This window comes from Aquila chrysaetos, chromosome 6 (genome assembly GCF_900496995.4).
Source record: "Aquila chrysaetos chrysaetos chromosome 6, bAquChr1.4, whole genome shotgun sequence".
NCBI lineage: Eukaryota > Metazoa > Chordata > Aves > Accipitriformes > Accipitridae > Aquila > Aquila chrysaetos.
This window is the reverse complement of record NC_044009.1, coordinates 31772527-31794939: the sequence shown is the minus strand read 5'-3', so window position 1 is coordinate 31794939 and position 22413 is coordinate 31772527. Positions and strand designations below refer to the sequence as shown.

Sequence of the window (22413 nt, the reverse complement as noted above, 5' to 3'; positions counted from 1 at the left end):
ACTCCCTCTGTCTCTCCCTGCTACTCCCTGAAAATGCTGAGTATGAATCTGGGCTGTTGTAATAAAGGAGCAAAGAAAAGAATCTAATATAAAATTATTCTAGCATCTTTGAGGTCTGTCACCAAACACAGAGTGCAAAATATACACTTATGAATGGTGTATTTTGGAAATGTAAGGGCAATAAATAACAATGTATAAACAATATTTAGTTTATATAATTAGCTAATTTTCACAGTTTGCTTAAACAGTATATAATAAGTATGATTTAATTAAAACAAAAAATTAGATATATACATTTCTTATCCTTCTGAGACAACCATGGAATAGATATGATTGTAATTAAGCAATTGTCTTAAAAGTTCATTTTTTTTAAAGCTGCCTAAGCATTTTAAATTAAATAAGACAATACAAATAAATCTACACATACCACATCCTTTTTCATCACTATTATCTAAGCAATCATCCAACCGATTGCAGACTTTAACCATTTCAATGCAGTTTCCATTGTCACATTTAAAATGATGGGGAGAGCAGGTCGCTTCTGGTGTACTGCAGAGATGTTCCAGCTCATCAGATTCATCACCACAGTCATTATCCCCATCACAGATGTAGGCCTTGGAAATGCAGCGCCCATTTTGACAAGTAAACTGGTGCTGTTGACATGGTTCATAGATGCATCCCCTTTCATCACTGCTGTCACCACAGTCATTCCGCCTGTCACATCTGAAGAAGAATGAACACTTTTCTCAAATATAAATAAGGCAACAATCATTATCTCTGGGGCAGATGGATAGCTACCCTCCCGATTTCCAAAGAAGGTCAGATACTATTAGCTCCAATGGAAAAGACTTTCAGAAATCAGGGTCATATTATATAGAGTCTGATCTTGTTAGTCCTGCTTGTAATCCCTGTATGCATTACAAGCTGAACAGAATCACCCCAGGAGAGGTTACTAGGCACAATAAAAAGGATTAAATGCTAATGGTGAGCACTGGGGATATTAACATAGAAAATTCCAGAGCATTTTCAAGTTAAAACCAATGCCTGAATGCAGAGCAGATAAATAGTTTCATTACAATATGCAGATCTACTTAACAACTAAGTACTGTGAAAAAAAGGTTGAATTAGCTGCTTCACTTTAAGCAAATTTTTAGAATTTCTGCAGCAGCTCAGGTAGTTACAAACCTGTATGTGTTTCGGATGCACAAGCCATTACTACAAGTAAACTCATTTTCTGTGCAAGATCTTCGTGTGCAGTTCTGGTGTTCATCAAATGCATCACTGCAGTCAGCATCACCATCACAAATCCATGACCGAGGAATGCACCTCCTGAGTGGGGGTCGATTGTTGGCACACGTGAACTCTGCTGCTGTGCAGTTGCGGTTTGCTGAAAGAAAAGCATGTTCACTGACACACCAAGTTATACTGTGTGTATGTAACACCCTCCCCTGCCTCACACACACACAGCCTGGATATCCACCCGTAATCCACAATAAAGCCGTGCTCTGCTGCATATGCAGAGATAGATACCACTGCACCCTCTCATATACAAAACTCCTACACATTCCCACTAATTTTCACTGACCATTGCTCTTCATGGAGGCTGACTAGGAGCCAAAGCACTTTAGGATGCCTTAGGCAATATTGAGATGTGCAAAACTCTGGATCTTGTTGGATTCTCAGTATAAGCTTTTCATATGTCTGGCTAGATATTCTGGCAGCTGAACAGCTATTAGACCTAGGCTCTCTATCCCCTGCTTTCTTCAAGGTATTGTGTGCTCCAGGGAGCAGAGGGAGCACCACTGCAGTTAAAAAGGGCAAGGACTTCAAGTGTATCCAGGTGCTGTGAAAAGAATCAATGAGCAGGACCAGGTTTGGTGAACCTTATTCCCTTTGTTCACCCTCTAAACAGCCATGCTTATTTTGCTCACTAATTTTTAAAGAAATTATGCCAAAACCATATGGTTATTAATATATATAAGATGTAGTGTGTGATGATCAGGGAGTATCTCCACTGAAGCTGCCATTGCTGCCCAGATGATACAAACAACCCAGGTTAATTATATCTCCACTTGAACTCAACAATTCAAAGAAGAGTAATTGCAAAATTAGAACAAATTTTTTTTTTTAACCAGTACAATATTCAATTTTAATTCAATATAATGAAAATGAAGGTACAGAAATGTTGTGGTTTAACCCCAGCTGGCTACTAAGCACCACATAGTCACTTGCTCATTCCCCCCTCCCTGGTGGGAGGGGGGAGAGAATCGGAAGGGTAAAAGTAAGAAAACTCATAGGTTGAGATGAGAACAGTTTAATAATTGAAATAAAATAAAAATAAAAATAATAATTGTAATGAAAAGGAAAATAACAAAAAGGGAGAGAAATAAAACCCAAGAAAAAAAAGTGATGCAAATGACAAACAATTGCTCACCACGAACTGACCAATGCCCAGCCTGTTCCTGAGCAGTGGCCCCCCAGCCTGCTTTCCCCCTCATTTATATGCTGAGCATGACATCATATGGTATGGAATATCCTTTTGGCCAGTTGGGGTCAGCTGTCCTGGCTGTGTCCCCATCCAACTTCTTGTGCAACCCCAGCCTCCTCACTGGCAGGGCAACATGAGAAGCTGAGAAGTCCTCAACTTAGTGTAAGCACTGCTCAGCAACAACTAAAACATTAGTCTGTTATCAACATTATTCTCATCGTAAATCCAAAACACAGCACTATACCAGCTACGGGAAAGAAAATTAACTCTATCCCAGCTGAAACCAGGACAAGGAAGAGCGTACCTCATGCTTAATGTGTACCTTTATGGATAGAAAAATTGGCAGAGGGTGGGAGTTTGGGGATTGGTTGGTTGTTTTCTAAAAAAATGCCTGCAGGACAAACAAACAAAGTGCAGTATCTATTTGCATTAAACACCTACCACAATTGTGTCTTTGATCCTCATCACTCATATCCCCACAGTCGTTATCACCATCACAGATCCATGTTGCTGGAATACATCTGCCATCATCACATGTGAACTGGTCGCTTGAACAAGTCCTCATCTGGGGCACTTAAAAATGAACACAATCACTCTGCTTGTTAAACTAACCTGCACTGCCATGAAAATCTACTGAGGAGGGTATTTTACGGAGAATCTTATGATAGTGAAATGTAAAATAGAAGCTTAAGTGTAAGACAGTGAAGGTATAAGCTGCAAGAAATTTTCTTAAGCTAAAGGTGCAACTCCAGCAATGTGCAAAGTGAGGTATCAAACCTGCACAAATCACAGAAGAATCTGTTCTGCCTTGTGTTATGCCAACTTTTACAGTGAGAATAATGACTATGTTGTAATATCAATTCTCAGTGACTTCAGTTAGTCTCTCCTCTTCCTCCTTGGAGATTACTCTACTTCTTTTCACTTTCTTCCCCCCTCCACTGATTATTACTATCAGTTTCTATTGTACATACAGGATTTGCTTATTGTAATACTACGATACTCTACCTCATGCTGTGTCGACAATGTTACTCTGCATCCCGCATTCCTTTTTTCCCCAAATGCAACATTGCACACACACTTCCTGTGCAGCATGGCATCTGCTTTTACATCCAAAACAATATCAAAGTACTTGCTACTTTTTGTCACTTGATTTACCACCATCACAGTCTTATAAAGAGACAGGAGGTTATACATTAAGAGTAATCACTTGTTAAGAGCAGTCAATTGTGGCAATTAAAAGCCTTCATATTCCATATACAGCTTTAAGACTTGAATTAGTCAGTGACTCCAATTATCTAGAGCCAGTGAATAAACCTCAGAAGACACTTATTTTCCACCTAGTCTGGATTCAAACTGCTGCCTACAAGAGAAACTACTGATTTCTCACAACCCATCGTGTTGTATCTTCTAAGTGTAAACTTACCACAAGAGGCAGGTTCATCAGAGGCATCAGCACAGTCTATTCCTTGATCACAGTACCAATGAGCAGGAATACAACGTCCCGATGTACAGCGAAACTCACTATTTGTGCAAGTCAGTGAGACTGGAAGAAAAAACCTATGTATGACTTCTTTCTTTCTGTTACCTTTCCAACTTGTTTTAAGTTGCTTTTGAGTCCATGTTACGCAAAAATATTACAGATCCCAAAAAAGAAAGAGAAAAAATTATGCTAGGAAGGATGTCTTTTCACAGCCTATCTGCAAAGAGTTCATTGTACAAACTAGCTTGATCTTTGTATGCAAAAAATGGGCTTAATTCTCTCCTTCAGTATATGTATCAGCTAATACGTAGACAGAATTTGCCCTGGAAATAGGATCACATGCAGCAACTGTAAATATGTTCTACGTTCATACTTGAGATTCATGCACAAGAAAATGACTACAGTCCAATATATGCATTTCTCCAGTGCCCAAACCAGGCAGTAGCAGACTTCATGCTTTACAAGGAATCAAACTTTGCAGTAAGGAAGTAATATGTCATGGTACATAATGCTTTCCTTGTTCTGCCACCAATTTTTCTTCACTTGCAGGTAGGAATCTTTTCTTAATGGCAGTGAAGAACAAACTGTAACACTGAATAGTTCTAGCTAAGCACACTGCAAATATTCCTTCTGGATCTTTGCCTGAGCCCCTTGATCCTAGCATGTATAGAGGGTTTGATAATTTCTTCAGCAGTTACTGATACTTTCCTGTACCCTCTGATGGTTTCAAGATACCAAAAAGGACCCAGTCTGGCCTTTTAACTCGCTCTTCTATGTGCCTTCAATAATGGAAATCAAAGGCAATTAACACATTGCTCATTAATGTTTGGGGCTTCTTTCATCTCCTATTCTCCCTTTCTCTCCCTCTTTCTTGCCCTTCACCACTTCTCAATTTATGTAATTAAGCAGTGCTGCTGGGACATAAACAGTAGAAGGGACAAAGCACACCTTTCATGAACAGCACAAGACTCACTATGCCTGTGTATATAGCTGCATATTTTTGACATGTAGGGGTCCATAGATAAAAGTGGCCACATTCTGGCTAGAAAAACTGAACTCATATTTTAGAAAAATTGTGGCATAGTTAATTCAAGGCAGGTACCTTTAGGAAAACTAGTGAAAGCAAAAATAATCCACTCAGGCAATACTAAAAATAAATCACTCTCTGAAAATATCCATTATGTTTGATAAACTGATCTAAAACATTTTATATGGGAAACGTACTACCTAACTACTACCTAATGAAAATGTGTGTACTAGCAAAAATAAGCTAGTTTGTTATTAAGGCTGATTGAAAACTAGACACTTTTATACACTAACTGGAAGCTACAATGAACAACAAATCGTATGCTAAGGCATACATAACTGCATGAAAGAGCTGAAAGAAATTACATTTGAGACAATATACAATTTTATTTGATTAGAAGGAAAAATATTCTAATGTTAAAGTTCCAGAAAAAGCCAATTCAGTATAATACAACAGTGCCAATTACCTTGTAAAACCATAAAGGATACAGAGCAGAATATGCAAAAGGAATGATCCCTCAAATACTGTATAAAAATGCTGAAAAAAATTATGATCTTTTTTATTAGATAAAAGCATGATTTAGATAATTGAGAGCTAATAATACAATGCATATACCTTATAACTTTTCAGTATTACAAGAGAAGATGTTTTGAGAACAGTTGGAGTTATGTCAAAGGTAAAGAGCAGTGGAATAAATTACTGAAGTACAAGAAAAGTAACTGAGGCCCTATTAACTTACCACAATGAGTAGGGCTCTCATCACTCATATCTCCACAGTCATTATCACCATCACACAAATATGTTCGAGGAATGCAAATATTTGTGCTTTGACATTTTGTAAAACCAGACTGGCAAGTGCGCTCCGCTTGAAGGGGGGGAAGAAAAAAAAAAAGCAAAAGTTCTTTAGAGCTTTTTTTAATACTGTTAAGCTGTATCTCATTGAAGTATATGTAATATTGTTAAAGAGAGTCCCGTGTCACTCACTTGCAAAAGTGCCCTCATACTGCTTGAGCTGTACGGAAACAACTAGACAATTGCTTTTACTGACAAAAATCCTGACAAAAACATGATCAAAGAAACATGCCAATACTTGGGAGTGAGGGAATGTAAATTGACATGTATTCACACTCTAATGCCTGCATTTGCAACAGCTGGTACCATATGAATCATCAGACCAATTAAAAATGACTAATAGACAAGGAATTTCAAATAGTCAGATTACACTGGGAATAAAAAAAAATTGTTACAAATAATATGTTTTTTAAAAAAATAAAAATCAGTGTACATGCAAAAATGTAAAAAAAAAAAAAAAAATCTCTGAATACATTTTCATTAATTTCTCTAACTCCAGATATAAATTTTCCACAGAGGAATGTAATCCTAGTGCAAAGACATGATTAGTTTGATTAACTGCAATAGTAGTCAATATTGAACTAATCACAATTTACATCTTAAGGAAAACAACATAACCGATAACTTTTTGAGAGCTAAGGCATAAAATTTTAAATAGAATAAATACAAACTGTCTCTGTATAAGTGTCACAATATACACTCCTGATGATTAAATCTAGTATAATTAATATAGCATGACACAAAGTAAAAACCCACCGTCAAATTCCAGGCCAATCCTGCAAAAATATAAGCCCTGCATCCAATTAATCTGAAATAATCTTTTTGAAGTCCATGGGATTACCCACAAGACCTAACATTAAGCACTGCATGAGCATTTGTTGCATCAAGGCAGGCTATTTAAAGCAACAGTCACTATGTAATATCTTAGGATACCTTGAATATCTTTTAACAATTCTATTTGCTTCAAATAACACAAAGCAAAATCTGTAATGTAAATACAGAAATCTTTTATCCTCTTTGCTGATTTTGTCATAATTCTTCACACACAAACACATTTGCCTCGTCTTTGGTCTAAAGAATCAGACTCAAATAGGCACTAGGTAATTAGGATAAACTTACGACAATTTCTCTCATCTGATGTGCCATTATCGTAACAGTTGTTTACTCCATTGCAGACATACTGAAGAGATATACACCTGCCATTATTGCAAGTAAATTCTGTGTGGGAGTCACAAGTTCGGAACAAGCAGCCAGCCTCATCACTGTTATCTCCACAGTCATTGTAGTGATCACAACGGTAATGATAGGGTACGCATCGCCCATTACCACAGGTAAAAGCTGTTGGCTGACAAGTATGGAAAGCTGCAGGAAATAACAACAACAACAAAAATTTTTTTAAAAAAAGGACATACATGGATAAAACGTAATTTAAGTTCGCTGACAAAGTAGCAAGTAAAATCACAATATTTTTACCTGCCAGGGCAAACACAGCTGCAAAACGGACTGCGTGAAAAGTAAAATACATATTTGAATTAAACAAAGTAGAAATTGGTTATACATGATAAAAATTCAATACGCTAGTGCTTTTGGATTCTAGAGCAAAACAGTAGCCATTCAGACTTCAAGTCTGTGAGCAAGCAAGGGATCATTTCCGAACTACAGCCATAAGATTCATGATCATAAAGCCATAAAATTGATTGAGAATACAGCACAGGCATGCAAGAGTATGCATCACTTCCTCATGCAGTTATTTTAAATGCTTACCACACACACTTTCCAATTCATCACTGCCATCACCACAATCATTGTCATTGTCGCATTTCCATCGCTCGGAGACACATTGCCCATTAAGACATGTGAAGAAACCAGTATCACACCTGGTACCATTATCCACAATACAGTGCTTGTTATTATTGGCTAAATACCAGCGACCTTCAGAGGGGCACTGACACTCTGCACCAGCTGGACCTATATTTATGTTTGACAGTTAAAAAAAAAAAAGGGGGAGACAAAAAATGAAACAAATTTAATATTGACGCTTTAGATAGGGTTCAATGAAACTGTTCACAGCTGTAACACTGGAAAAGGCAATGAAATTCTCACAATTCCTGTAAGATCTATCTGCTTAGACAGAAGCATGGTGACTTAGCCAGATTTTTATCTCAGTTAAGAATATGCAAACCCATTAAAAATCAGAAGAGTTATTTCAGAACTCCCTAGAGGAACTAAAATCAGAACTTGGAGTTTCTTAATATTTGCTTGTTGTCCAGATAGTTTTTGGGTGGCAGCAAGATGGCATCTGATGCTCTCAAATATCAGAGCTACACCAGCTGAGGCTCTATCCCTTGAAATCAAAATAGGGTTTTCAAAACTCCTTGCACTAGACTAACTGCTCTTCTCAAAATCAATGAGAAGTTTGAGTTGTTTTCAGGCAAGACAGATTTCTAAAGGCATTTAAGATGCTACAAGTGAAAGCAGGCACTGAATGAGTTTTTTTTAAGTCAAGGATCATAACTTCCAAAAATCCACAACACACAAAACAGCTCTGTAACAGGTATGCTCTTTGGGGTATACTGCCATTCTGGTTTCCTGGCCACCTGGACTGGTGACCTGTTGGAGCACTTTGACTCTGTCCTTACACATGCACAAGGAGAGATACAAGGTGGGATGACACTCAAGTCTCACCCCAATATGCAGCTGATGATACAGAGTATGTTTCTGGAGTCCATGACCCAAAAGGACACCTGCCCCACAGTGTAAACAGAAATTTGTGCTGTCTTCTTACTAATTGTCCAACATTTAAAATGAGGCAGTAGAAACATTTATTTTGGAAATTAATCATTAGGGAAAGACTTCATAATATCATGTGATAAATAAATAGTGACCATTAAGTTTTTTTAAATATGTGGTAGGAAACATCTGTTCAGTATACAGCATATCAGTACGTATTCCTAAAGTAACCATATGCTGCAGAGCTCACCTCATGTCTCATCCCAGAGGAAAAAAAAGTTAAAATCCCAGAAAAAAATGTTTTGGTTTAAATTAGAGAAACACATAATTTTTATTTGTGAGGATTCTCAGACACAACCCTCAGGTGTGTTGGCAAAACACCGTGACCTTGAATGGCTATAATTTTGATTGCATTTATAAATAAAATAAATATTAAACATTTAGGAACACTAAGAAATATTTCAGCTGTCCCCATGTGACTATAATTGTTATACTATGAATTCTAATACAGGCAACACTAACAGCTTACCTGGTGCACAGATGTGACTGCAGCCACCATTGAACTGGTTGCAAGGGTTGGTACACTCTTGCTGCTTACTTTTTGCCCAGACATGAATATCCATCGGTCTTTGTGGAAGATTCATGATCATTACAATCTGATCTGAACCATCATACTTATTAGCTCGGTAAATGCTTCGTGTGTTCCAGTCTGTCCAATATATGTGTTGATCAAACAATGTCATTGCAAATGGATGCAGAGCAGTGCTAACAATTACCTCACGATTTGTACCAGTGAGAGTGCATCGCTCAATCTTCTGCCTAAAATAACAAAGAAATTATTATATCTTAAAAGAAAGAAGTCTTTTAACTTATGTATAAAGCCATGCCCTAATTAGTCCAGCAACTAGTATCCACCATTTCAGTAATGTGCACCAATATGTAGGATGCTGTTATGAGTTAAAAATCTCACATTTTCCAATCTATGGCTTCAATAGTGATGCAGAGTAGCAGCTCTGTAATACTGACACAATAATGTACGGGAAGTAATCGGGCTGAAGATTGAAATGTTTAAACAACTATGCTACTGAGAGCTAAAATGAATGCAAAACTTCATGAGAGAATACACTTTTGGAATGGGTATGATGTTGGTGACTTCTTGTACCAAGAGAAAACCAACAGTCTCATGAAATGAGACATGTTTTCATTTCAGTTTTATCTTCTGCAGATCCAAATTTACACAAACAGGAAATGCAAGCAAATTCATGAGACTATAAACATGTATTTTCCGCTATTTCTCACGTAAGAATACAGGAGGGAAAAACAGTTCTAATGTATAACAGCCACCTCATATATAACATCTAATAGCCACAAATACATAGTGTATGATAAACATTTCTATCCAGTTGATATTCCAGTTTCGATTCTACCTTAGGAACAGTGTTTGCAATGATAAACAAAATTCCAACAAACAAGTCTTCAAGGAGCCCCAGAAAATCAGGGTTTAACTCCAAGTTCTGTGATAGACATGTTCTGCTGTATGCGAACCATTCCTTACTCGCACAGACAGCACTACTGACCTGCAACCACCTTGCCCCTGCTTCTCCCCTTCAGCCATTCCCACCCTTAATGACCACTTCAGCAAAGGTCAGTGGGGAAGCAGAAGACATGCTGATGCCAGGAGACTCCATATGCACTATTCATGCAAGGACATTATTTCTAAGCATTGTTTATAAAACAATGATAAATGCTAGAGGTTCCTTTTACCACACAGATTCCTGTCTGAGATAGGCAGACCATACAAGAATAAAGCATGAGAGAAGAGAAAATGGAAGATGTTCAAAAGTTATTTGCATTGAGGATTACAAGAGAAGGATTAACAAACAATATATGGGGTTATTCAAAGGAAGAAAAAGAGCTTGACAGAAAAACTTCAAGATACAAGTATATGCTGAAAATGAGATTAGGTACTGTCAGCAAGTTGAAGATAGTAGAACAAGAATGAGCATGGATAAAGGCTGTTCCCTGCCTCCAGCTCCCAGCATCTTGCTGTTCAGTCACACTGTAATGTTCTCATGGCAAGGCTGCCAACCACTTACTAACAGAAAGAACACACTTCGGGTTGTCTTTGCTCCATCAAGTATGGCATCATTCAATTGCACTGCTGTTAATACTCATCTCTAAAGAGCAGACGGAGATAGGACAGTGTGTATGCTTCTGTATAAAGGCATAATACCTAAGAAGTTGAGCAGTGTTTATGCAATGTCAGTGGAACAGAACAATTCTTTAAGAGGCTGTGGCCTCCTTCACGCATAAGCTTCTTTTCAGAAGCTAGTAAGAATCCCAGAATGGCTCTATGGAGAGTAAGAATAAGGAAGCTGTGGGACTAAAGACATCACATCCGGTGATTTCCTTCCTGCTTGCAGCTTCTGTCCCTGTTCATCATTGTGTGGCCAATACCTCTTGCCTGTGAAGTCAGAAGGGCCAAATGTTGTTACTGGAGACTCCAGTGGAAGCTCCACCCTTCAGTTAAAGCCACCAAAAGAGTTCTCACAAAAACATAGAAATGCTCCAACAACTTAGCATTAGCAGTAAGAAAATCACTTGAACTTATTTTATCTATCCTCAAAGCAACTGTATATTTAAGTCTCTGCTACAGACAAAATTTAATTATTACCAATTGTATTTAAGGCATTTACTTGATTACCAGTGTGGTTGAATAAGAATGGAAATGGCTAATGAGAGAAAATGAGTGGATAAGAAAGTTCTCAACAAGCTGAACAGCTAGTCTCCTTTGTCATCACTAGTAGGAAGGAAAAAGCTGCATTTCATTAAGCGGGAGAAGAAAAAACAGAATTTTAGTAATTATTACAGGAAAATAATAATAGGCAACACTTTATAAGGCAAAAGCTTTAATGTGAAAGAACAGTTGTGGGAAAAGTGCAGGAAGGCACTTTTCTATAAAAATTGCACTGCTACAAAAGAAAACAAGCTCAAATGCAATTCTCCTGCTATACAGGCTCAGGTAATTTCATGCCACAGGGAACTTTTTAGGGGGAGCCCTGTCAGCAAGCTATTTGGTGAGGGATTCTTACTATGTTGCATGCAGCAACTGTGAAGATATGGGAAAGGAACAGTGTACAACTAGTACATACATTCTACCTACTTGAGATGTATCTCAAGAGTTGCCTGTGTGCCCAATGGTATCACAATACTTAAAAGGCAACAAGAGGGCCTAGAACAAAAGAATAGAAACCCTATTTTAGAGAAAGAGGGATAGCACCTTTGGGAGACTAGCATAAACAAGAGGAGAATGAGTAAAAATGGAGAATACACAGCTCACCCTTGTGTTCCGTTGGTGCATTCAGAGCTAAGGACCACTGTCATTTTTGAGTCTGGTCTTCATATCTTACCCCATGCTGGTATCTGTCCCTTTGAAGGGGTAAAGGCCCTCCCCATGAAAGTCAGAATAAAGATGACTTCATACTATTTAAGTATATGCTCTCCTATCTCCATTAACTAGAGTTTGAAAGAGAAAAGAGAATGTCTCATTTGACATCCTGCATTCCCCTTAAAATAGAGGGTCCCATTACAGGTGCCCTGCCTTCCTGCACACAGACGAATGAATCCAAATAAGAATGCCTTCCTCCCAGAAGATCCAACACAGGCACAGATGGTAAAAGTTATTATGCTATGGACATCACTTTTCTGTCACAGCAAAGGAGAAGCCTGCAAAAGAACTGCTATGCTGAAGGAAACAGAGGGGAAAGGTTTGATTGCTGCAGTGATTTCTCTGAGACCATGAGTGAATTTCATTGGATACAAACTAAATTTTTTTAAAAAAACTTTCCTGCTAACAGCAGAAATTCTGGCGGCATAAATTGAAGGGTAGAGTTCTATCTGGTAGGCAGCAGCAAGAACATCATGCCAAATTCCACATGTGACAGGCATTAACCACGAGCAACAAATGATGTAAAATGTGCACCGGGATTGTATTTGTTAGATGCTGATAAAAGTCCTGAGTTGCACATAAGATGAACCAACTGCCAGTGGGTACAAATGCCATAAAGCCATGAACTAAATCTAAACTGTGGCATAACAAAACTTCTTATTGCACAGTAGTTCCACATCAATATCAAGACTTGACATTACATTGCTATTAAGTAACTCTTAACATTCCATAATACAAAGTACCAAATTCAATTGAAATGCTGAAAAACAGTTTAAAAAATGAGGAAAAAATAAATAATAGATCTATTAAAAAATTAACCAAGTGTAAACCAACAAGTGTGTTATGAATACATACAGATTTGCATCAGCCCAGTACAGCTGCTGTTCTTCATAGTCCAGGGTAAGCCCATTTGGCCATACCAAATTGGTGCTCACAATAGGTGTTCTGAAGTTTCCTCCAAGTGTAGCTCGTTCTATCTTTGCATTTGAACTCCAGTCAGTCCAGTACATGTACCTGTCAATAACATGATTACAAGGTTATATTTTCAGCAAAGCTCACAAAGCTCTTATCTGCTCCAGGGTATTTCCACCCTGGTGTCCCTCACTGAAGTGTGCCGTGCAAAACTAGTGGAAAAGAACTTCTTCCTCTATTTTGGCCCACATTGACAAGGGAATCTTCTAGCAGGGATCACTGGGGTCCACTGGAGTGAACTTCAGAAAAGTATTTCCAGCTCCCATGAGAATCCGGTAAAGTCAATTAATCTCTTTCTTATCTTTCTTCAGTTGAAATACAGTAAAATCAGTAATGAAAATAGAAATACAATATAATACAGTAATGCCCCATCCTCTCAGGGAATGTTTTGATACTGAAACAGGAATTCTTCTGAGGCACTCATGAAATGCAACAGAAAAAGGGAAAGATCTATCTATACAGAGAAATCTCTTGGCAGCGCCACCTGATTATCCTGATTTGATATTCTGGAAGAAATCTTGGTTTCAACAAATACCCTTTGTTTTTCTGCCTTACACAGCAAATGGAGAATGATTAGTTGCTTTACAAACACCTGCTTTCAACATCATTCTCATTTATCCCCAGTACCTGGCTCCCACTCTCACTAAGTGGAGCCTCATGCACTACACATTCAGAAATATTCTAAAAACCTCAGAAGAAAATTCAAATCTCTGAGGCTGAGATCAGCTGTAAAAACTTAAACCTAAAGAGTTAGATCTAGGACAGTTATGCACAGCTGGAACATAGGACTCAGAACAGGAAGTATCTGGCAGTCTTCATCAAAGTCTGAATTGTAGTTTCACCTGCAGTCAAAATAAAGTATACGAAGTGCAACACATACCCTCTGCAGGGATCTAATACAATGGCTCTTGGTCGTGGAACCCGGGCAATCACTGTGCGGTTAGATCCATCCACAGCCATTGAGCTGATAGTCTGATTGAGGTAGTCACTGTAGTAAACTCTGTTGTTGATCCAATCAAAGGCTATGCCATCTGGAGTCCCCAGGTCTTAGACACATGCAAGCAAAACCACATAAAATCAGTACAGTTTCCTGAGATACTGCAATACTCTTCATCTGTTATAATGTGGCAACACCAAAGATCTCTTTGAAACGCCATTGGTATCAATGCAAATTTGTCCATTTAAAAATCTGAAGAACTAATACCTAGGACGCAGGCAGTCCTGCATATGCAGTAGGGTTACAAAGACCTTTTTCTCACATAGACCTAAGTTCTGGTTGCTGTTCTCCAAGTAGCAGGAATCATCCCTCACTCCATAATATTAACTCACTATATATAATTTTAATTTATTACATATAATTTTATATATATAATAATATTTAACCAGGTTTATATTTCCATTTCATTGTGATCAAGATGAAATAAGAATCTCAGAAGAAGAAAAAAACTGAGGAGAAGAGTCAAAAGGACCATTTCATCAGATATCTTAACTAAATAGTCTACCTTGACCATTAGCATAAAAATACCTGCTGAGCTAGTGCTAGGTGCTCCAGTCCATTTTTTTCAATATCCAATTACTTCGTATCACATTTCAGTGCACTTACCAGATGCAACTACTGTTGGAGAGCCAGTTCCTGAGTAAATACTAACATAACTGATTCTTCCTGTCCCTGAAGGGTAACTTTGTGTAAAATATATTCGGTTGTTTATGCTGTCAAAATCCAGGGCCACTGCAGTTCTTAACACATTGACTGTGCGGAAGGGAGGACTGTGATTTTCAGGATCTAGGTGGATACTTCTGAGGGCATTCTCAAGAGCAAAAATCAGGTAATTATCAGTTGAAATGGAACATCTCTTGCCATCACTACCTAGTGTTCCAAAGGCACAACCACATTTGGGTGCCTGCATGTCAGGCAGGGCAAAACACAGATGAGAACAGCCTCCGTTGTTGTCCAAACAAGGGTTGTTGTTGACATCAAGGGGTGAACGTGACTGGAAATGACTGTTGTAAATGGTAACATCCCTTAGCCAATTAATGTTGTCTCGTATTACTGTTGGCTGATCAGTATTGCCTGGCTCCTTGCTGGCTTGGAAGACTTTTTTCAGGTTCCGATCCACCCAGATCATAGAATTTCCAAAGACAGTGATACCATACGGAGTTGGATAGCGACTGCCATAACGTACAATTTCAACGTCACCACCATCAGGCTGAATTCTTGCAATCATATCTAAGGAATCATCCACCCAGTAAATGTAGCCATTGCTATGATCTATGGCCAACCCACGAGGTGTGACAATTCCCTCAGACACAAGAACTGTTCTGTTGGTGCAGTCAAGAAATGCACGTTCAATCTTTGGATTTTGCCCATAATCTGCCCAGAACAGGTATCTGTTTTTTGGGTTGACTACTATGTGCCTTGGCATATCTATGGTAGTTTTAAGCAGAACACGGCGATAAGTTGTGTTTAAACGCAAAACTTCTATAAAGGTCTCTGTCAGGAATGCATTTGTAAAATAAAGATTTCCTGTATTTAGAGAAGAAGAAAAAAAAAAAAAGCAGAAAAACAAACCAGAAGGTTAATATATAGCATCAACACCTGAGAAACATAAGCTGATAAAATACTAAACCATAAAATGAATATCCATAAACATCTTAGTAGTTGGAAGCATAAGGTACTTGCCTACACTTTGAGGAATTAGAAAGAAGACACCCAGACTGACAATAGCCAATTAATTTCTAAATCCTCATTGATCGCCATGGGGAAAATCAGTGGTATAAAGGTCAAAAGTGCATTAACTACAGTTGTTCTTTAGGTGTTCTCTTTTTTTTTTTGATCTAAGCTCTTGGCTTGCCTTTACATGCTCATCCCTTTACTTTTTACAACACACAACTATGAAATCCATGTTACGGCACAGCACTGTATGCAGTAACTAAATTAAGTGTATACAGCAGGTGATTATTCTAACACTCATCCCAACAAGCCTATCAATCAACAGAAGAACTTTTGCAAAACATATATGTAGTATGTATACGTATAAAATAAAGCTATTAATGGCAATGGCCAGCTACTTGGAGTTGATGAACACTTTCTGAAGAGTTAATATTTGAATTAATCTCTAATATGTTTAAATAGGAACAGGAAGTGCAAGTGGGGAAATTAAAGTTCAAATACAAAATATTTCTTCTGCTTTCTTTATTTTTCATTATAATTGATAGGATTTGTACACAGCAATCTGAGGGTAGATGAAGGGTCCTTCTTTCTTATTAACAACGTCATCAGACAACTTTTGTGCACTCTGGTACATGTTTTTCACTATGGTAGTATAGTAGTATACTGGAAAACAGCTACTTATGAATACATAGACAAGAAGAAAGACCTAAGACAAATATGAAAGCATCATGAGAAAAAAGGTTCTATACATCTGCTCTGATAAACTTTCATTTTCACACACATTAACATAAGAGCCATTCATTACTTCCTCATGTTTTAAAATCAGTCCATAGACACACAAGTTAGAATCATAGGACTTCCATTCAAAATAGTTTCATTAGGATCTGTTTATGTTAGTCTAAAAATTTCACAATCTGTAAAGAATAACATTCTCCTAAATTCAGCTATGCTTACCTGCTACCCAGTCAATTGCAATGCCACGGATCCCATTTCGTCCTATACCATTTGTAACAACATTTCTAAAATAAGAACCATCAGGTTTAATTTTACGTATTGCATTCTGAGAAGAAATTGTGCTACTGAAGTCACACCAGTAAATGAAACCAGAAGGCATGTGAACATCCACATGAAGCGCATTTCGTCCTGAAATATTTTGAAAAGTAATAATTAATCCCTTTGATACAAACTAATTTCAAACATGCGCTATGCCAGCAAGAAATTAGGCATTGTAAGATTTTTTTTTTCCCTGCTATAATATTCACATACCTCTTCCTGCCAGTGGTACCATGGCTTCAGAGTGATCAGATGTCTCCAAACTAAATCCTTTAATTGCAGAAAGCATAGAAACAATTACAAATGAACTGTATGGGGAACAGGTTCTGTTATCAGGATTTAGCTGAAACCCAGTAGCACAGGCACAGGAGAATAATCCAGCAGGTAGAGGCAGGCAAAGCTGCTGGCAAACTCCAATATTATTACTGCAGCCATTTAAGGAACCAGCAGAATCTGTGAAAGATACACATGGCAAGACATAAAAATCTGAACTGTATCGTCACAAACTCCCGCAGATATATAACCAAATTCATATACTTGCATAGTATTAACAACCAGCTGACAAAAATAAAGATCTTAATCACTGTACATTTTAGCACATAAGCGTTAGCAATTGATTTGCTGGTTTCTTGTCACCTAAGATCTATGGGGCCAAGAGTCAGATATAACAGATATATAAAATTGAAGCCAAAGTAACAATATTTGTTATTTAGTCAATATTACATTGATAACATTTTAGTAAAACTACATGTGCCAATAGATGCCTTAACTGGATGGTGGAAAATCTCTTTACCAAAATCAGGTAGAATGCTTCTGACACTTTTCCTGAAAGCCTAATCAAACCACTTCCTTTGAAAGAGCATGCATTCTGTCTCTGAGGGAAGTTTGAGTTTTCACAAGTTGGATATCCTGAAATACCTCTTTAGCAAATACTCACTGTCTCTGTAATACACACGTAGGCACTTCAGTCTTGGGACATTATCTCTCAGCACTACTTTGTTTGCTCCAGTGGACTTGTCAACTCGTTCAATAACTTCATAATCTCGATCAGTATAGTACAGAAAGGTATCATACACAGCAATTCCCCATGGATGAGAAAGATGAACCACCAGAGTCACACGATTTGTACCATCCACATTGCCTTTCTCAATCTAAGAAATCAGTTTAAAGCTTAATATTACATTTCTTACAATAAAAGTTCAATGTTACAATATAAAATTAAAATGCAACATATGCTACTAAAATCTCTTCACGCATGAGATCTTTATTTACAAGGTAGGAAGGAAAGGGTCAGCAGGATGCCAATAATGATTTCTGGTTTTTTATTCAAATCCATCATATATTTTTAATGGTAATTAGTAACAACAGGTATTCAGATTTTGCTTGGTCCTGCAACTCCCAGTTACATGAGCAAACTAAACTGAATTACTCATGTGAACCACAGATGCAGAGATAGATGAACAGGTAAAAAAGCACTTATTAAAAAAATATCTCCTACCACTCCTGTGCTTGTGACTGCCCAGTACAACTTTTGTTCCTTAATGTCAATGGTAATGAACTCTACATGGTCAAGGTTGCCAGTGAAGAGGGTTTGTATGCCTGATCCATCCATGCTTGCACTGGCAATCTTTGCTGGGACTCCACTGTCAGTTCCCTGGTCTGTCCAGTACAGCTTCCTGTAACACACATTATCACGTGTTAGCAAAGCAACAGAGATCAATGGACCAGAGTCACTTGAGCATATGCTTAAATTCATGTCCTTCATCAGCCAAATACTTCAGCACATGCTGAACAGAGATCGCTTTGAACCAGGCCACAATGAAAAAGAGATTGTTTGAAAAATGAGAAAAATGCTTGTTCTCCTGAAAAAGAGAAATGCCTTGAAAAAGAGAAATGCCTGTTTCTCTTGAAAAAGAGAACAATGTTAAATCATTTTTAGAAATCTGTAACCTCCCCTGTATCATCCCACAATACCACCAGCAGGTAAACTCAGTAGAGTATTAGGACTATAGCAAAAAAGCAGGAGAATAATAATTCTGTTTCACAGATGGCTGCAAGGTTTCAGCAGTGAGTTTGGTTCCAATTTGGAATTAAAACTACAAGTTCAAAAAAATCTATATGAAACAGAATTCCATTATCTGGCTCTGTGGAATACGTGCACCGCTCTGGCCTCAGTTGCTGAAGAACACCTAGGGCACATGACAGCCAGCCTCCCAGCTAGGGACAAAAAGTCAGGCATCAATTCATCTGAAAACCTGCCAAGTCACCAGCAGGACTGTCTTATTACTAATATGGTCCTATGGAACACTGATTGGGGGTGGGGGGAAGCATCATACTGCAATTTTGAGTGCTTTGTTGGAAAAAAAAAGCAAATTACAGCTCTTTTTGGGAGAAAGCTGAAAAATCTTATTTAGTGCTCTATTTAACATGTGACATTCTTCCCATGTAGTGTGTCTTTCTACTACAGATAGGCCTCAAGACAGACGTCACAAGATACTATAAAGAAAGACTTCAGATTTGTCTTTAATATGGGTTCCCATTTTTCAGAGATTTTTTTTCACAATCATAATATTCTGAGATCCTTTTTAATTAAAAAATTTTACCATATAAGTATATGGTAAATTAAGGAGAATAAACACCTATGCAACAATTTATGAAGCCATGCAATTATTTTCTAGGGCTTAAAAAGACTAAATAAATTCCGCACAAATATGAAAAAAAAAAAAAACATGTCAAATCCAGGATGGAAGCTGAAGACCCTAAAAATTAAGAAAAATGTGGAGAATATACTTATGTGCAAAGACAACAGCAATTTTGGAAATTTACCCTCTTGCTGGATCAACTGTCAAACCAATTGGCGTGCCAGCTCCCAGAGAGGTGCCATCATTGGTAATCAGTGTTTTCCTGTACATTACATCACCATGCAGCTTCAGGACCTATGCAAACATTGAACTCATCAGAGCATGTAATATAGAACTTAAGATAGATTTTCAAATTAAAGGAAGGAAGCCTAAATCCACAGGGAGTTGAAATTGCAGAATACTCTCCCACATACTATGAAGAGCAAGCACATTGTTCTGTACTCTAACCATCTCCCTTCTCTAACATGCACACCTTGAATGAGCTGCTTGCAGCTTAGAACCTGCCTATGTTAACAAGTAAGCATCTTAGGTATAAAAATAATTAATCTTTCAGCTTCCATAATATCTTGGAAGTATTACAGGCTGAACAGGTTGATGAAATGCTGATTTAGAAAGTATTCAATTTTATTTGTTTAAATTAGCTGCCTTTTCATTTAATAGTATGTATTTGTGTTTTGGGCCAAGGACATTAATGGCTGGGCTTATTCACAGTCATTACTGTATTACATATTGCTTATCCTCTATTCCCCTACACTAAATGGCAATTTTATCCTTCACATAGCATCAGACTGCTAGACTCCAGAAAGCTACATAATATGATATCAAAGCATTTGGGAGTGGGTCTTACTGCATTTGATGGCAACGTTCCTTTACTATCAGAGGCACTGCATTGGGAACATTGATTTGGAATGAGAATAGTAATAGTAACTCTAGTGATCAGAGAGGTTGTGTGTCAAACACCAGAAGCCTAATGACTTGAAGGGAGGGTAAAAAAAGAAAAGAAAAAAAAAAGAGACCTATGCACAGATAAATTTCCCAGAATATACTGCTTTTAATCTTTCTGACTATGCTCAAATTTAGGTTTATCTCTTCAAGTTTGTAAAGTATTTTTTCTACACAGACCGTTTGCATTTTAAAATAAATCTAATTTCAGTTTTTCACTAAAAAAAAATATTACTAATTTCAACCTGTACGCATCACAGTGAAAAATCTAGGCTATTACTTTCCAGTTGTGCCTCTTAAATACTTACCTCAATTGACTGTGTCCCTGGGTTACTGTAATACAGGTTTGCAGATATCCAGTCCAATGCCAGACCAATAGGAGCACCAATAACAGCTGCTGGAGCAAAAACTGTCCTGTTGGCTCCATCTGACCTCACTCTGTGAATTTCACCCTTGGGAAAAAAGATAACAAAAGTGAAAAAATGTCAAGAGCAGAAAACACTGTTCTATTCCAAGTACATGAGCACTTACTTTATATTACAATCTTTTCTTAGCAAAATGAAAATCCAGTAGAAAGAAATGTATTTGTATATGCTCAATGCATAAACTTGTAAAAATATTATTGTAAATCATATTGTAAATCCAGTGTGAAGAGGCATTACTGTTCACCAACCAAAACCTGATTGACAGAAATAAAGTATTTTATAAGGTTGGATTGTATATATTTAAACTATATACAGTGACACTTCTGTAATTTCTATTTCATTATCAAAAGATTTTTACCAGGATACCTCAGTTAACCATCTTCAATATACCTGAAATCTAGTAAAGGAAAATAGTATTCTCTCCATGCATAAATACTTAAGAACCAAATATTTAATAAGCTGTAATAGCAAGAATCAAGACTAAGATTATCCTTGCAGGTTTCTTCATAAGGGTAACCTTTGGAATAACAACTTATGATTTGCAGATTCTATGGTATTAGCTATAGTGTGTGATGCTAAAGCATGATATAAACAAGAACCAAACAGAGAGACAAGCCAGATAAAGGTCCGAAGGGGTTACTATAGCTGCCTTCCTGAGCTTTCTTCAGGTTATGTCAGTTTTACAGGAGTTCTGCGGAAGTCCTGCGTATTGTCACATGAATTTTTTGCAACTAGTATTAATGCAGAATTGAAATACCAGCAGCTATCATGCATTATTAAGCCTTTTGGAGAAGAGGTCAGTAGGGTTGGGGGAGCTCTGAGCAGGTGTTGAAATCTGTTTCTGTCTTCTCACTACTTCTTCCTCCACTGATGCAGACATGCTGCACCTGTCCTGGGAAGATCTCACCCCATGGTGCAGGCTCCCAGACAAGGTAGCACTGGGACCCACCACCCCAGCTCTTCACTGAGGCGACACATGCAGTAGGTCTGTTCTGCTCTGGCACTTTGGTGAAAGACAGAGGGGCACTGCCAACTCGAAGGGACAGAAAACACAGCACACCATTAGAGCCTGAACTTTGCATCACTTGAAGACAGAAGCTGTGCAGCTAACACTAGCCCAGTTCAGGAAGGGAGGAGATAGAAGCAGAGATAGAGCAGGCCCAAGCAGTAAAAAACAGAGAATCATTTTGTCCATGCATATTCTTAAATTGATTTGTTACCATGATATCAGTAGACCGTTTAAATATCTCAGTGCAGAATTGGAAATGGTGCTTCAGAAAGGAATCAACATATCAGATGGCCAAAATCTGAACAAGAACTCCAGGCCAAATTCACTGCTGGCTTAAATAGGCAGAATTTCTTAGACACCGGTAGAGTGCTGCTTGCTGAATCCTAACAATGTAGTGCTATTTGCAAATTAACCTGTCCTTGAATCCCTAGGCCTACAGAAAAAAGTAGGAAAGTAGGATAACTTTTGGTACTGTATAAACCCTACTTTGAGAGTCTGATGGATGTTGGATATTTACAGCAGTGTCTAGTATGATAGGCACTTTAGAGACAGTTAGGAATTCTCCTGCCTATTACTGACATTTACAATTAATAACCTATGGAACATGACATCTGAAGATACAAATACTTCGGAAGTGTTTTTCAAGTAGAATAGGGATATTTTCAAGTAGAATA

The 22413-nt window shown here is 37.7% G+C and overlaps 1 protein-coding gene across 6 annotated transcripts in view; it reads right to left on the bottom strand.

Annotated features, from left to right (window-relative positions):
* Positions 1-22413, bottom strand: part of LRP2 (LDL receptor related protein 2) — a 135106-nt gene that overhangs the window by 42143 nt on the left and 70550 nt on the right. For 4 of the 6 annotated variants that reach the window (XM_030018645.1, XM_030018647.1, XM_030018646.1 and 1 more), the window contains 18 exons: positions 20614-20757; positions 19548-19657; positions 18220-18397; positions 17659-17872; positions 16935-17174; positions 16623-16811; positions 14601-15521; positions 13878-14043; positions 12881-13039; positions 9107-9396; positions 7612-7815; positions 7321-7350; positions 6967-7209; positions 5735-5860; positions 3912-4031; positions 2930-3061; positions 1186-1387; positions 428-723 (listed from right to left, as the gene is read on the bottom strand). In XM_030018645.1, the coding sequence (XP_029874505.1) occupies positions 428-723; positions 1186-1387; positions 2930-3061; positions 3912-4031; positions 5735-5860; positions 6967-7209; positions 7321-7350; positions 7612-7815; positions 9107-9396; positions 12881-13039; positions 13878-14043; positions 14601-15521; positions 16623-16811; positions 16935-17174; positions 17659-17872; positions 18220-18397; positions 19548-19657; positions 20614-20757 (3964 nt within the window). The remainder of the gene's footprint in view (positions 1-427; positions 724-1185; positions 1388-2929; positions 3062-3911; positions 4032-5734; positions 5861-6966; positions 7210-7320; positions 7351-7611; positions 7816-9106; positions 9397-12880; positions 13040-13877; positions 14044-14600; positions 15522-16622; positions 16812-16934; positions 17175-17658; positions 17873-18219; positions 18398-19547; positions 19658-20613; positions 20758-22413) is intronic. The other 2 variants (XM_030018649.1, XM_030018650.1) reach the window with 1 other exon arrangement.